Here is a 16,488-nt window from a genome sequence, read left to right on the forward strand (position 1 = left end):
AAGCAGTACGAGGCTCTGCTGTCTCCCAGTATGGCTACACACGCTTGGGGCTCAAACTCTACTTACACTTTTTACTACCAGGCTGAGACTCTGTGCAGTAGTGGAGCAGAAGGGTTTTCTATTAGTTTTTTCTTGTAAAATAATTTTTCTTCACAATTTTCAAAGGCAGACTTGAGAACACACAAAAATCTGATCACTAGAAGTCAGCAGGAATGTGTCTATATTGGATGACCAAGTCCACTGATATTATGCTCGTATTTCCTTTGGAGTATTACATGGAGCCTTTCAAAGAAACCACAAGCTAAAAACTGCAGCTTGTGAGGCAATCTGTGACAGCCTCCCGCCTGTGCCCAGACTGCAGAGATTGCTACAGAAATCACAGCTCTAAATTACCAGTAAAAGAAACCAGTGTTTTTAAGGACTGTTAATGCCCAGTGTTTTGATCAAGACATAGTAGTTCTACAAGCAAGTTTTCATTTAATAAAAATGCTTCCTTGCAGGAGATAATACAGAGTTAGAAATGTTCACTGATTAACAGTGATCTTCTAAATCCGCTGAGTGATGTGACCTGCACTTGCTGTTTCTGTTTGCTCCCAAGCACTGCATGTGAGTAATGTTAAATACTGACTTATGTCAACACCACTGTTACAATACAGCAAGTTGGGGGCAATTTTCTTCTTTGCCTGCTCAGGGAAGCCATCACTTTGATTACTGCTAGAGCTGTAACTTTAGTTAACCTTGTGTGAAGGTAGTTCTCACTTCAGATATATTGTTTTCCCTCAAAACAACAGAACACGCAAGACATCTCACCAATTTGGATGTACCAGAAACCCTGGGTTTTAAGTGGTGACTTCTGGGGAAAACAAGTACATATGGGATTGGAAGCATCTCTTTGTGGAGGAGAAAGAAAGGACAGAGAAACAAACACAAGTGGGAAAATGCAGCGCCCTGAGCAGACCCAGGGTGCAGCTCTGGGAGACGGCAGGCACTGAGCTCTTCACTAGGGGCTATCTGCAAATACCTTGTTGTACAACTCTCTCTGCACTCCAGAATTCTTGTACACACACTGTTGTGGGTTTTGCCTTTTTTTTTTTTTTTTTTTTTTTTTAATTTATGTTCCTGCAATCCTATTTCCTGCTGATTAGTTTTCTTGTACTCACACCACAAGCTAATCGCTCGTAATTCACTCCATCCTTCACTGCAGTGTCTCAGGTATTCTCCACATGGGTAAATAAAATTACGTTGACACGTTTTGAGACAGCTTGATAGATAAACGAATGAAAAATAAAAGCTGTGTCTTAAACCGCCAGTGGCATTCCCAATAGCGGACTGACTCCAGCGGGCAAGGGTGCCATGACTAGATAAAAAAAAGCACGAAATGCCCCCATTGAGAAAGAGAAGCGGCCAAGCGGAGCCACCGCCAGCATGTCCCACGCTACAGCGGCCTCGCCGCGCCGACCCTCGGCAGCTTTCAGGCCGCTGCCCCCAGCCCAAGCGGCCGCCGCTCCTCCCGCGCTCCCCGCCGCGGGCGCTCGCTGCGCCCTCACACGGGGCCTCTCCTTCGCCCGCCGCCCCGGGCCCGCGGGCCAGGCCAACCCGCGGAGGGGCTGGCCCGCCCCCCGCGCAGCGCTCCGCGGGCACACACCGCCTTACCCCAGCCGCCGTCCGGCCGCAGGGCTCTCGGGGCGGGCGCGGCGCCCCGGCCCACTCCGTGGGGCTCGGCGCGGGGCGGCCCCCGGCTCGGGCGCGCCAGGCGGCCGCTCCGAGGGGCTCCGCGGGCGCGGAGAGCTCGCCGCGGAGCAGCGCCAGCATCAGCAGGCCGGCCAGCAGCAGCAGCAGCCGCCGCATGGCGGCAGGCGAACCCTCCGCGGGCGCGTAGGGCGCCGCAGGGACTTTCCAAGCGCTGCCCTTGAGCCAGGCCGGGCCTCAACCCCCGCATCCATCCGCCATCGGTCTCCTCCCACCGCGGCGCGGGCGGGTGGGCCCCGAGCGGCGGGACCTCCCCGCTCCCTTCCTCTCGGCCCTGCGGGCCGGGCTCGGCGCGATGGCGGCGGCCGGGGGCTGCCTGCGGGTGGTGGGGCTGCAGTTTTGGGCTGGCTCGCCGCAGGCGCTGCCCGCCCTCTTGGCCCCCACCGTCCTGCTGGGGCTGCTGCTGGGCGCCGCCGCCGCCGCCCTGCTCTGCCGCTGCGCGCTTGGGCCGCGCCGGCGGAGAGAGGTACGCGGGGCCGGCGGGCGGGGGTGCTGGCGGCCGGCCCTTCCCCGCTGCTTCCCTCCGCGGGGGGGGGGGGTGGGGAGGCTCGGGCCTGCCTCGGGGCGAGCCGCTTGGAGGAGTTCGGAGCGGTTTGTGAGGGACGGCGGCCCCGGGGGGCTCCGCCGGCTCGGCTCTGCCCGTGGGGCGAGCGGCGGATTCTGCAGCGCGGACTGCGGGCGTGGGGTGGGCTCGGTCGGTCGGTCGGTGGGGAGCCCAGTAATTCCTGGCACACCTCTGTTGGAAAGGATTTGACTACTTTTTTTTTTTTTTTTTTCAGTTAAAAGTTTACTGAAACAGACGGTCCGACTCAAAAAAGAGGCCGGTTTAAGTATTTATGTGTTCTGAATATTGCCCTGCTGGCCTCTCTCTTTAACGTAGGTGACCCACTGGTTGCCTCTCGCAACTGTACGAGGCTGTGTTGCTTTTTGAGGGGATCGTGGAAGATGTGCCCGGCTGGCCTCCAGCCGCTTCGTGAGAGAATTGAAAATAAACACGAATTTCCATCCTAAACCCAGTAAGAGCAATCTGACTATCAAAGCATTTTATGAACTTTTCTAAAGTTCATTTTACAAGCAGCACAAGCAGAGTATTAGGATTAGCCCACAGCAGTAACTGCACTGAGGGTACATATGTACATACCTGAGAAATAAAGGAGGCAGAACACATCTGACAGTTTGCTGGGTGCAAAACTAACAGGGTTTTCTAAAGCATGTGGTTCTTGTTAACAAACCTGCCTTGCTGTTTTAAGGACTGTGGTGGATGGTTTCTATCTCTGTTACATAGACTGTTTGGATTTAAGGAGTGCAGAGGTAGTACATACCTGCAGAACTGCTACCAGGCAGATGTATTTTCTGAGAATTGTTACTGACTTCGGCTTCTTTCACCCATTGCATTTAGTCCCAAATTGTGCTGGTTTAGTTGGATGTAGCAATGGTTGGTGCTGGCAGAGCTGGGGAGTTCGGAGCCCTGTGGAGCATTCTGCTAGCCTGCAGTGGGGAGTCTGGTTTGGCTTGGTTTTTAACCACCCTTTTTTCAGCTATAACAGCTCTGCTGCATGCGCGTATCTGCTAGTGTTGCTCATCATTAAACATGACATAAGAGAAAAATCCTTTTGTTCCCAACTGCTTTTAAGTGGGAGGATTGAAACTCTGTTTGAATCCATGCTTTAGCCTAGTAATGGAGGCACTTCAAATGCTTGATCAATGCGTCCTGTGCAAGTGCAGGCCTCTGATTCAATTCCCATTTTCCCTGCCTTAATAGGTGGTATCTTTATTGTACTGCTACTACCAACTCAAATATAGCCATGTACAATTTTATCCTTTATGTCATTTATGTCAATAGGGAATAGAAGCTGTCAGTTCTCTCTGGCCCAGATCTTCAGATGCATCTGGGTGTTTAAATGGCATTAAAATCAATGCTGCTGCTGTAAAAAGAGTTGCTTATTTTGAAAGAAAAACAAACTGCTTGCTGGTGCATGCAGAGCACAGTTCAGGGTGGTCAGGCTGTGTTCTATGGGTCTGATTTCCCAAATTGAACAGGGCTTGCTTAGGCTGTCTGTGCCTGTTTCTTCTTCGCACGATCTGCCCCACCGATGCTGTGGAGCAAGCTTGTTGTATGTATGGCAGGTACTGAACTGCACGTATTACAGCATCCTGTATCCAAAGTAAAAGCCTTTTTTTACCTTAGTATGCCATGTTCCTTCCCAGGCAGCTGAGTATCTTTGCAACGGGAGCAGAGCAAGGATACCTGAAGTCCGAAGTAGTCATAGGCACCATAATAAGCCACCAGCGTTTGTCACCCAACCCCAATTAATCACTATTCTATAGATCTCAGCCTGAATCTGTGAGACTTGAATGTGTGCAGTTTAAGTGCCTTATTGGTTTGGTGATCTGTGCATAGGATACACTGGGATAGTTCTAAGAAGAAACCTTTACCACGGTAACTTCAGACCATGTGGTGTGTTGTAATACATTTTTATTGATAATACTCTCCTGTTAGAGTACAGCGTTGCCTGGAGGCCCTTGTGGGCCTTTGGGTTAGAGCTTGTCTCATTATGGTATTCTGCTAGATTAGTTTGATGAAGTGTTGCAGTAATTACAGTTAGACTTAGTTTTATTCAACTTTGTAATGTTCTGTAAGGGGAGCTCTGTAGCACTTCAGTTGCAAAAATAACAAAGGAAAAAAACAAATGGAGAGGAAGGAAATGAGATTAGTAATGTTATTAAGAAAAACAAATCCTGGGAAAAAATCAAACGCTTTTAAAATGATAGTGTTGGAGATATAATGGAGTGAAGATAAATACCGGATGAACAATTGGAGAAACAAGTCAATAAAAGCAAATTCTCGTTTTGGAGTGGCCACGATGTGAGGTACAGTGGTGAACTCAACATGGCTACTTCCACAGGTGTCAGTCACTCAAACTGAATTTTGTGAACTTCTGGTTTGGGGCAAATAAGTGAAAAGATTGCTGAGGGAGACTTGTAGCTGTTCTTTTGTCATAAGTAGATTTTTTTTTTAGGAACCAGCATCTGCAATTCATGACATCTTAGAGGCTAACCCAGTAATATGATCTGTATTATTGAGCATTTAAATTCCAGAGAGGTGATAAGAGACAAGTCATAAGGAAAGAAATGTATTCAAAGGCTGGGCAGTTCTCTATATTCTGAGAAAATGGACTACTTTATATACCAAGTGGCCAAATAAATCAAGGAGACTCTTTCCATAAGACAGCTACATGCATAGTGGCTGCAGCCATATCGTTAGACTACAGCAAAAAGCCATCAGTGGATTGAAAGCCTGAAAAATAATCTAAAAAGTAATCAAGGTAGGGTGGCTGCCATCTTTTCCCTCACTAAAAAAATTCCTTGTGATGCTGTGTTTGGATGCACTGACCAGCATTAGTATTATTTTTTGGTCTGTCTAGTGCACAGGGAAGAGTGTGTGCAGCAGGAGGTTTTGTTCCCACACAGTCTGTGTCTGTACCAGCAGCTCTGTGTGTGTGTGTTAGGGAAGTAAAGACCAATGATATAGGCTGCTTTTGGGGAAGGAAGATGGTGAACATTTTCTGGTGGTTATTTCTTTCCGACAGGAACTATCCCACACATAAAACATAATTTAGGAAGTTTTTCTCATAGCAGGGGATCAAAAATACTTGGCATTCTCTTCATTGCAGGCAGTTATAGACAATTTTAAATAACTTGCTTTAATTGAGAAGTTTGAACTCGGACCGTGAGCTCAACTCCATAGTAAGATGTTTTGAGAGCAGATGGGTTGATTTGACATGTTTACACCCTCTAACAACTTTTCAGTTTAAAATTCTACTTCTGGACTGACAAATTCATAAAGTTCATTAATTTTAATTATTCCTTCCTGAATAGGTAAAATTCTCATTCATTTTCAGATTGTATTTTTCCAAAATTTTCAACTAATACTGAAATAATTTTCGGGATGGAGACATGAATATATCCAGGCTGCTGTCAAAGATATCTCCAGTGAACCTGCATGATCTCAGTGTTATATTTTATCTGTTTTCTCTCGGAAGTTCAGAAGGATGATTCCCAGAGACTTCTGGAAAGCTTCAACTCTGATGAAAAAGAGCACACCATCATGAAAAATGAAGCAGAACCCTATACATCAAAAGAAGAAATGGTGCTGGTGGTAAAGTTCTGCTTTTGTTTGTAGATGTACATTTTGCTGTATGTAGCAATGAGCACATTCAAAGCCTGGTCCAAACTGTCTTAATTTTACTGGATTTGGAGCTGAGCCCTTAAAAAAGTGTTCAGAAAAAGTGTAAGAATGAGACTGGGAGATAATGGCTGCTTATGAATGCAACCATTTCAGGCGCTCATTCTCCTTACGAATTCCATTTCTCTTGGGGGAAATGTCTTGGATATTTTAATAAGGATCCTGCATTCTTTTTGCACAAGGGCTTCTTTGGTTTTGTCTCTACATTGTCCTTAATTTCAAAAGGCTGATGGGAAAAATTAACACTGTTGATATAAGAAGTACTTAAGTAGTGAAATCAGTGCTGATAGTTGGTAGTGGATTCTTTCCTGGAGAAGGAGATATATTAGAGAATTTTTGACAGTAACAGAGTTATCTCATCAGGTTCAATCTGGAACAAATACTTTTTTCTTCAGAGGCTCCAACTCTCAGTTGGACTCGGTAGGTCAATGGAGGGAGAAGGAATAAATGAAGTAAAATGGGTATGTTTGCAAACAGTAGCATCTTCAATGGCTTTCTCACATAGGAAGTTCTCCCATCAGATACCAGCTGAAGATACGGTGCAGAGCTCAAATGACCACAGGTACTGAAACACCACTGTGGTGAGCTGGGATTCAAGGACAATTAGAGAAACAATTTGGAAAGAAAAGTAGGAGAAGGTATAAACTTAACCCACCTTGAATCAAAAATTCAAATAACTTTTTCTTGTGTATTAATCTCAAAATAATTTGAGAACTAGTCCTACCGTGTAGATGTTAGATCACTGCCTTTCACCCAAAGCTGATTTCACTGTTGTTGGTGAAGCTAAAGGTTGTGAGTTCAACTAACTCATTCACGCTATTACAGATAAATTAAATACGTGCAGGAAGTGTCGGTTAAAGCCAGCTGGTCTGGTGCTTGGGTTGTAACGAGAACTGGTTTCAAGACAAAGAGAAGACAGATGTTATTGTAAGCATTTTACTGTTGGTTTAAATCCTGACAGGTAATTAATCTTCATTTCAGTTTTGTGATCAGGAATGGTGACGTACCATGGTTGGTCATTTTGCTTGAGTTAAAACACAGCATAACAAGTGAGCATGGATTAGATTCTCTTTTGGAGTGCAAATCCTGTGGGAGAATTTATACTATTACATAAATTTATGCATATTACCAGTCTTTTTGAAGTGAGATCATAGTGTTTTAAAGGTGATCATTCACAACTATATCTGTTTCCCAAATGCGTTAGCTCATTTATTACACGTTAAGAAGTAACCTTGTTATTTGAAGGTACCTTCTCCCACCTATTTGTCTAACTACTGAAGTTATTTTTTTTGTTCTGTTCATTTGTTCCAATTCCCAGAGGCTTTTGCTGTTAATAGCATCAAATTGACAGTTCATGAAGAAGCATACATGGGAAATGCTTTTAGTTAGGTTAGAGCACTTCAGGAAAACAGGTATTTTCATTCTGAGATCTTCCACACTGCAGTAATACCACGAATACTGTATTAATAATAACTGTGTGTTACTCACGCCTGCTGAGAAGCAGGATGTGTTAGTTCTAGCACACTGTGATATGGCTTTATGGCTTTGGACTGGAGCTGCTCTGCCTCCAGCCATTGCAGAGCAATAGCTCTGTTGGCTTCTGTGCCTTGTTATGTACTGCAGCAGTGGGACTGCTCGATACGAGCAAGTGTTTTACATGCTGACCTCATGTTTTTAACTTTATCAGTAAATCTAAAAATGACTTGTGGAAATAAATGAAATGGAGATTAAAAGGTGTAATGATGAAAGAGTCTGATGAATGGCATAGTTTGCCCTTCTCTTCCCATTTCTATTTTTAGACTCTATTAGTGCTTTGATATTTCGTAGAAAAATCTATATAAAGAAAATTGTGTTTTGACAAACCAGATTCTTTCATTTCATATGACAAAACCAAAAAAGTTACAGTAGGAAATCTCCTAAAGCTTAGATTTAAACATTCTGTTGTTTATAGCCAACCTTCTATTAGGCCATGCATAACCTCACAAAACAAAGCTGATTATCCCATTGTTCCAGTGCATAAAGCAGTGGCTAGGAAAGAGGAGGAGCAGCAAGTCAGGTTACATGATATAGCAGATTGTATAAAAAGAATGCATTATCTATAAAAAGTTCTTTGGAAGAACATTGCTATTTTCTCTAGATTCTAGGTGAGGGTTGTATTATAAAAATTCTTACTGGAAAAAAATGATGACTAATTTTGTTTAATCTATTGTTTCTTTATTTAAACTGAAAGAATTTATAACCATGGTGAGATCTGTGGGTCTTATCCTTTAGTAGTTTCTATTATTAAGATAATTCTAGTCTCTCATGTGAGATCTTCAGTTGCTGCTAGCAAGGGGAAAAAAACCTGAAATGGATATAACTTCTGAATACCAACTATTGCCTATTTTCCCTTGCAGGAATAAAGACATTTTGGAGCAATGGTAATGACAGAGTTCCCTTTTCTGGCTTTCATACTCTGAATGAGTCTTATAGAAGACTTCTTGTGCCGAAGCAGAAACAGACAATAAATAGATAGTTATCAGTAGGAATTTCTAAGTTGTGGAACCAAAAGGGGCTTGTGATACTTACAGTGAACCCATTACGTCTACTGCTGCTCCCAAATGATTTTCTGTTCTTTTCCATACAGGACAGTGATTCTCCTCTGAACAGTAACATCACAGCATTTGCATTAAAGGCAAAAGTGATCTATCCCATCAATCAGAAATTTAGGGTAAGGTTTTAGATTCTACTTGTAAAAATTAATGACGAGCATTCTGTGTCAGAGTAAATTGCAGAGTTGTGTAATGGAAGAAAAGTTACTGCCAGTCTGCTTAATAGGGACCTTTCTCTGTTTATAGTCAGTCCATTTGACTCAGGGCTTATTCTGCAAGACATCAGCTGCTTTCATCTCCCCCTGAAACCTGCAGTGCTTTACATGGTGTCCAGTCAGTTTTTCCTGTAGTCAAGAGATCTTTTCTTCCAATTAACATTAACGGAAGTTGGGCCTGTCCAAGGAGCCATAAGAAAAAACACCAGAAGGATCTGCCCCTCAGTAAGAAAACATGCACCAAGGAGATAACTGCAACAGAAGGATACTTTTCTGGGCAATGCAGAAACCTGTCAGTATGATGAATCTTAATTTAGTGGAAACAGTTTTGCTGTGTATATTGTTTAATTTTTCACTTGAAAGCAAACACTGGAAATTGATGAGATGTTTATCTCCTTATTGTGTTGTATTAATTGACCTTGTAAATTTTCTTTGACTGTAGCCTTTGGCGGATGGCTCATCCAATCCATCTCTGCATGAGAATCCAAAGCAGGCGGTTCTGCCTAATCAGGTCATGGAGACATCTACGTCAGGCAGCCTGGAATCCCTGAGCCAGGGAGACAAAGAGGACTGCAGTTCCTCCACAACAATACATTCCACAACAAGTGATGACAGATTTCAGGCTCGAGCCTTCCTCAAAGTGACCAGCTTCCCTGAAGTGCTAACATGTGAGAGGTAAGCAGTAAACCTGTCTTTGTGTTTCGTTGTTGCTTAGCATGCCCCATTGGTTTTCAGGACAATCACTAAAGGTCTGGTATAAACCAAAGGCTGGGCTTGAATGCATACAATCACCACATCAAGACAGGGTTATCTGATTATAACTGTAAAAAAGCAGTAGGGGAGATGAATGCATCATGCTGCATAGTGAAAGTCAGCTTGTTCTTTATGAAATTCTGGGAACCAGAACTTTTGCAAAAGCTGTCTTGTGAAAGGTATGTCACTATTAGGGTAAGGAGTTCCCTATCTTTTGGCTTGTATGCCCAGTTCACACATGCAGTGGCAATGATCAGCTGGGGATAGAGTCCTCTGCACTGTGCAACGTCAAGTCACACCACAGATGCCTTGAGAACAGCAAGTGGCAGTGTTCTCTCTGTTTTAATGGGAACTACTCATGTCTCGTTGTGGGAACACAGTTCCTTTCTCAGATGTGCCACTGATGAGCAGGTAATGCTAATTGAAATGAACTGTCAGATCTGATTTTCTTTCAGCTGCACCTTGGCAAGGTATCCCTAGATGAGTACATATTTGTCTGTTTTCTCATTGGGAAGAATAAAGAAAATTATGTTTGTATCACTGTTACTAGTGATGAAGAGTGTTTTCAAAATATCCACTTTTATTATAGCTGTTTTAATTTTAAAGCCTTGTTTTCCCTTTGTTGTAGCCACTCATGCCTATATTTACCTAACCTTTTTCTAAAGGGAACTGCAACTCCAATTTTGTTAAAAGCACTATTTTGTTTTACTTACTTTTATGTAGATATATTTCTGAAAGAGAAGGCAGTGAGGAAATAAAGTGACTTGACTGCTGTTTTGGGGCGATGCTTTTAGGAGAATTTAGTGGTTAAATGAAACTACTATATGGTGTCACCCTCTTGTGTAACCTTCATTTAGATTGATAGTAACACTTTTTTAATCTTTGTTTTAGTTTTGATGTTAAGATCTGCCTTTGCAGTCTTATTTTAAAAGATCTCCTGCTTCTTGATACTGAACTCAGAAAAGAAAAGCATGTGGTAGGTACTCATGTCTCATCTATAGCTATTTGTTTTGAACATCTTAGTTGAATATCGGTGTAGAAAATAACATAACTGGCTGGGAAGCAATGTAGCAGAGTTGCATTTCTGCAGTATTTTCTTTATCTTTTCTCCTGTTCTGCATATATATGAGCATCGTAAAGGAATAAAAAAATATATTGGGCTGTGAAATATAGAGGGTCAGACTGGATAATATAAACATTTGTTTTTAAACTTTACTCCAGAAAATAGCATACAACACTTGAGATTCATAAAAAGAGGAAAAAAGTTATTTAATAGATGAATTTATGTCTTAAGGACAATGCTTGTGCATTGCAACTTCAAGGACTCCAAGCTCTTTGAATAAAATTTAAAATTTAGTTGAATCAGTACCGTTGTGATAAGCACAATAGTCATGATTTTGTAGGACAGAGGAATTAACATACCCATTTAAACCATAGACAGCTACCTACATCAAGTCACAGCATCCAGAGCTGACAGGACTAAAAAATCCAAAACAAAACAAAAATGGATGTATACAATTAAAGCCACTGAGTAGTCAGGTAGGAGTTTATGGTAACTAGTTATGGTCAAATACAGAATCATTACTGTTACTGAGTTTTAGCTCAGTTAAAGTCTGGATATAAAGTATATAGCTTTCCCTTCCCCTTCTTTCCCGACCTCTGTTTAAACATATTGATCATTTCTGATATAATTTATTACAGTGCACTGAGAATATTTCAAGGCGTGGGGTTTTCTGAACAAATTTCTAAACAACCCAAAGGAGGAAGCATGAAAATAAACCTAGAAAGCAGCTTCTCTTCTGATGTGTTATTCCCATCTAAGTAGATTAGAAAGGGGACTGGAGATCAGATTTCAGAAGGAAGTTTAGCTTGACTAGGGAAGGTTGAACTTGATCTCAAAGTTAATCATCAATTTGTAAATGAAGGTAAGGTAGCAACATGGTGATACGAACATAGAAACACTGAGAAAATGAGCATTTAACACACTTTGTGGTGCACCAGCAATTACCACAGAAGGCAGATGACATTGACCTTTAGCTGAAGCTTTGAATAGCTTTTTATTTTTGCTATTGGGGAAAAGAACAGAAAATATTTCAGTGTAGAGAATAGGTTCTTTATGGTTTTCTCTTCTACTGAGCTGTAATTATAGCATATTTTTGAGATTTTGCTCAGCTGTAATGTTGGCTTCGATAACTGTTTTTAAATATAAATATGCTTTTATTTATGCTTTTATATGTTTAAAATGGGCAACTTCTGCATCATCTGTTTTCAAGCACATGAATAACAGGCAGGTGGCTGTTAAATTTCACATATTGTCACATTGGAAAATGCTGCAGAAGTTAATAATGAAGTGAATTGTCTTTACACTGACACTCTAATAGAGGATACAGGGGAAGAGGTTAAGCAAAAATTATCCCAGTGTTCAAAACCAACTTTTTGAAGACACTAGCATTACAATCTTAAAAAAAAAAAATAGTAGTACACAACTGGAAAATAGGTATATTTTTTGTAAGAGAAGGTAGCTAGAACTTGAGATGGTTACTTTTGGGTTGTATATAAAAATGTTGATATTTCATTTAGCTGACTACAGTGGAAATCATAGTAATGAATATGTTAGTATCGTTCAGTTAAGGAGTTCATTAAACTTTAGAAAAATGCTTTATATTTTTAAGTGATCTGCATTTTCTCCAGTAAAGAACAGTTTCAAATGTGTCAGTCTGGTTACAAGCATATATGAGATTATGTCCTTGTCCTTGTTAGAATGTAGCACCATCTTCCAGTATCTTACTGAAGCCAAAGCCAGAGTTGCTGATGATGGTTCTGTTATTTTGTTTATGATTCACTGTAGTCTCACCGATTTATTTAAATCAACAAAAGTTATCACAAAGATGCTCTTACAGTGTTGAACAGGCATTTACCCTGGGTTTTGTTTCCTTCCTTTTAAATAGATGTTTATTCAGGTTCTCAAAATATACCTCACAGACTTTTATCATAAAAAGAAGATTACTGATGATTTGTTCAAGAAGATCCTTTTAATTCAGGAAAATGTAAGTGGTTTTGCTGGTTAATATTTAAGACCACAGAAAAATAAGAGTTAATCCCACCAGTTGGTGCAAGCAGCCACAGCAGGCTATCTCACCTACTCCTTTTAAGCAGCAATGTAATTTGTAATCTATTTCAGAAGAAATACAAAGATACTCCCTTGTTAGTTGATTCTTTCCGTTACCTTGTATGCGTTTCCTCTTTGTTATTGTATGAGGTGATCAAGACAGTGATGTGTGTAGTCCAAAGATAAAAGTATTTTGTAGTTGAATCCATTCAAGCAAACAGAACATTGTTAAATTTATTCACTCAGATTTGATAATTTCTAATTATCAGGTCTTTGTCTGGTCCCATGTATCATTACTGAAAATAGAATAGCAGGAAATAAATTACCAGAAGGAAATTCAGGGCTTTCATCAAGGGAAAATATACTTATTTTCCTCGCTGTCCTTTTTTCTTCCATTTACTTTTATCAAAATCCATATGCCACTTCTGAACTGGAAGACATGCGTTGACAGTCAATGTACATTTCAGGTGGAGTCACAGTACTATTTTTACGATCACTAGGAGGAAAAAAAAGCTTTACGAAACAGAACAGTATAGGAGAACTACTGGTTCCACTTCCCATTTTCCAGACTGGAGTCATAGAAGAGTCTGGGTTGAGAGGCACGTTTGGAGACCATCTGGCCCTCCTTCCTACAGGAAGTTGTCATATGTAAGGTTATCCAGTGCCCTGCCAATCCAGGTCTTCAGTATTTCACTGAAGGGGGGACATTACCATTTCTCTGAGCAGTCTAGTCCAGTATTTAATTTTCTCACAGTAATGATTTTTTTTTTTTCTTACGTACAGATAGAATTTCACATTTAGGCGTTAGTCTATCAGCTTTTCAGCTCTAGTTGTTGAGATTTATTTTGTTTGTGCAGTCTCACAATCTGTAAATTAATATCAGGAATCTTTGTAGTTATACCTAATTAATGTCAGAATGCATTTTGCCTTAAAACCACTCTTGTGCCTTAAATCCTGAGGCTTAGTATTAAAGTTGATTGTATGTACTAAATGAAAAGTGAGATTTGGTGTGCAAATCCCTTTTTCTGATGGACTTCTGGTAATGACTTCAAATTATAAATACAGAGGTAATATAGATGAGGCATGTTTCCCAGTATAGCTGTTGTGGTTTAGGCCTGATTGGCAGCCAACCACAATGCAGCAGCTCTCTCTCCCTTCCCCTCCGGCAATGAGAAGGGACAGAGAGCCAGGCTTGGGGTTCAAGATAGGACTGGGATGGGGAAAAATCCCCCTTTTATGATCACGAGCAAAAGGCAGACTCGTTAGGGGAAGGAAAAAAAAAACCTACATTTATTACAGACACTAACAACACATAACACAGTAGGACAGTGAGAAGCATTGCCACATCTTGAGAACACCTTCCCCCCACCCCTCCCTTCTTCCCGGGCTCAGCTCTGCTCCCGATATCTCTACCTCCTCCCCCAGTGGCGCAGGGGCAGGGAATGGGGGGTGCAGTCAGCTCTGCCACTTCCTTCATCTTCGGTGAGGGGAGTGTCTGGAACTTGTTCCTCCTGCTCCATCGTGGTCCCCCTCTCACAGGAGACAGTCCTCCACAAACTTTCTCCGACTTGAATTCCTCCCATGGGCCGCAGCGTTCCCCACACTGCTCTGTCATGGGTCACTAACTTCCTCCGACTGGATTCTCTCCCACGGCTGCAGCCCTTCCCGAGCTGCTCCGGCGTGGGACTCCCCCGCATGCTGCAATCCTCCCAGTGCTGAATTACAGCAGCGGGGCTACCTTTTCCCATGAGACCCCGGCCTTCTTCGGGCACAGAACCTTGATCATCTGAGCAGGAGCAACAGGCCATAAATCAATGTCTGCTCCACCGTAGATCTCCATGGGTGGCAGGGGGGGGGGCCGCCCTGCTGTCTCACCACAGGATACAGGGGGGTCTCTGCTCCGGCACACCTTCCCCCTCCTTTCTTCCTCCGTTCCTCCACTGACCTTGGTGTTCACGCAGCTGCAGCAACTCCTCCTCACAAGTCCCACTGCCCATCACCACGTCCCTTCTTAAATATGTTATCGCAGAGGCGCAGCTGATGGGCTCAGTTTTGGTGCAGAGGTGGAGCTGACTTGGGGCTGGGGGAGCTTCGAGAAGCTTCTCACAGGGGGCCGCCCCGATAACCCCCTCCCCTGCCACCAAAAAACTCCACCATTCACTCAACCCAGGACAATAGCCTAACTCTCAATGAGGCTTGACGACATCACTGTCTTCATGCACCTAACTGAGCTTCTGCAAGACAAAGGCTGAATCTTGTTTATTAGATGCAGTAGTTGCCAGAGTAGTCCAGTTGTTTAAATGTCAATATGAGATTTCTGTGTTATGGAGAGAAAGGTCTTGGAAACATGACAGCCTTAGACTTGGGCTATTAAATAAGGAATGAGGCTGGTTATGAATACCATGTAAAAGAGATACTGGTAATAAGCAAAAGCATTAATGCTGGAAACTATTCACTGTAACACTGCATTGGTAAAACACAGGATTATATGATTTATTACAGACAGCATTTTCCTCTTTGTCAAAATCTGGTTACATTTGCTTTAGGCATAAGGGTATCAAGTTAATGCACTGACACTCAAGATTGGGTGGTGTTAAAAGACATAAGGCATATTTCAGCAAGTGAAATACCATCCATTTCAGTACCAACCTAGTAAGTAATGGCAGAAGACTAGTATTTGATGGTATTGTTCGCTTTCAGAAAGTCATCCTTGATTCAAAGGATTGAAAAAATTTAAAAACCCATATAACCGTGTAGCCTGTATTTTGTCCCTTATGAGCATTACAGGTGTGTTCATCTGTGTGTGCTAGCATGCTGCAAGAAATACTATCTGTTTATCACATCTGGATACTTACCTGTGCTTTTACACAGCATGTACACTCATAGCTGCCATTTAAGATGGGGCACGTCCATTAAAATAAAAATATTGTGGATATATTCAGAGGATTATTAGTATGAGAGCTCATGAAGCAGTGTTTACTAAGACTTTAATTCCATGAAGATGGACAACAGTTGATTGTACTCACATACAAGTGGAAATGTATGTATTTGTATTAAGCGTGGTTCAGAGCTGCCATATACCTTGAATTGTCTTTGCCTGCGGCAAAAGATGCATTATGCAGAGACAGAACTTTCTGAATGTTCTTGTTCAGTTTCCTTAGCCATGAGCCAGAACTGACTTAAAAAGTCACTCCTGAATTTAGAAGTTATGTCTGTTTTTCTGTTTAACAGATCACTTCCTTTTTTTTTTTTTCCCCAGGATTTTGAAGAATTACAGAAACAACTTGATTCCAGACTCCAGAATACTGAAATGTCAGGAGCCCATAATTCAGAGTACCAGACCCTAGAAGACTTAGAAAGGAAAGAAAGGGAATATTCTGAGCACGTAATAGATAATGTAACTTTCTAAATGTTTCTAAAATTTTGTTTTAATGTTATTCTTTTGATGAGGAATGCTCTTTTATTTTTTTTTCTAACTGTTGTGTTGATTAGTCCACAGTTAGTAGTTTTAGATGTGTATGAGTCCTGAAAACATTTTTACATTGGTTCAGCAAAGTATTTCCAACTCCCTTAGGGAGCCAATGTGTTTTTTATACAAACACTGTTTTATCACACTGAATTTAGAGCTGAGAAATTTCTACTGCTTGTCAGATGGTAAGATTTGTTTCAAGCCTAAATATAGCCTGACTTTAACTCAGTAAGAAATGCGCAAGAGACTATGAAACTTTCAGCTGGAATAAGTACTAAGAAAATAATTACAGTACAACCTTTTAGCATGCTTTGCACATTTACTTCAGCAAAACATTTTTCTTTAGCAACTTTCCA

At 41.8% G+C, this 16,488-nt stretch overlaps 2 protein-coding genes across 11 annotated transcripts in view; one reads left to right on the forward strand and one right to left on the reverse strand.

Annotated features, from left to right (window-relative positions):
* Nucleotides 1-1,956, reverse strand: part of EVC2 (EvC ciliary complex subunit 2) — a 78,650-nt gene extending 76,694 nt beyond the window's left edge. For 3 of the 5 annotated variants that reach the window (XM_032984443.2, XM_032984442.2, XM_032984441.2), the window contains exon 1: nucleotides 1,654-1,956. In XM_032984443.2, coding sequence (XP_032840334.2) covers nucleotides 1,654-1,848 — 195 coding nt within the window. In that variant the 5' untranslated portion in view covers nucleotides 1,849-1,956. The remainder of the gene's footprint in view (nucleotides 1-1,653) is intronic. The other 2 variants (XM_042807933.1, XM_042807932.1) reach the window with 1 other exon arrangement.
* An 88-nt stretch (nucleotides 1,957-2,044) lies between these two features.
* Nucleotides 2,045-16,488, forward strand: part of EVC (EvC ciliary complex subunit 1) — a 58,889-nt gene continuing 44,445 nt past the window's right edge. For 4 of the 6 annotated variants that reach the window (XM_042807938.1, XM_042807936.1, XM_042807937.1 and 1 more), the window contains exons 1-7: nucleotides 2,045-2,215; nucleotides 5,798-5,908; nucleotides 8,622-8,705; nucleotides 9,244-9,476; nucleotides 10,446-10,530; nucleotides 12,503-12,601; nucleotides 15,923-16,060. In XM_042807938.1, the coding sequence (XP_042663872.1) occupies nucleotides 2,045-2,215; nucleotides 5,798-5,908; nucleotides 8,622-8,705; nucleotides 9,244-9,476; nucleotides 10,446-10,530; nucleotides 12,503-12,601; nucleotides 15,923-16,060 (921 nt within the window). Of the gene's footprint in view, nucleotides 2,216-2,668; nucleotides 2,766-5,797; nucleotides 5,909-8,621; nucleotides 8,706-9,243; nucleotides 9,477-10,445; nucleotides 10,531-12,502; nucleotides 12,602-15,922; nucleotides 16,061-16,488 lie in introns of those variants that run through there. The other 2 variants (XM_042807935.1, XM_032984453.2) reach the window with 2 other exon arrangements.

This window comes from Tyto alba, unplaced genomic scaffold, assembly GCF_018691265.1.
Source record: "Tyto alba isolate M040663 unplaced genomic scaffold, T.alba_DEE_v4.0 Super-Scaffold_6, whole genome shotgun sequence".
NCBI lineage: Eukaryota > Metazoa > Chordata > Aves > Strigiformes > Tytonidae > Tyto > Tyto alba.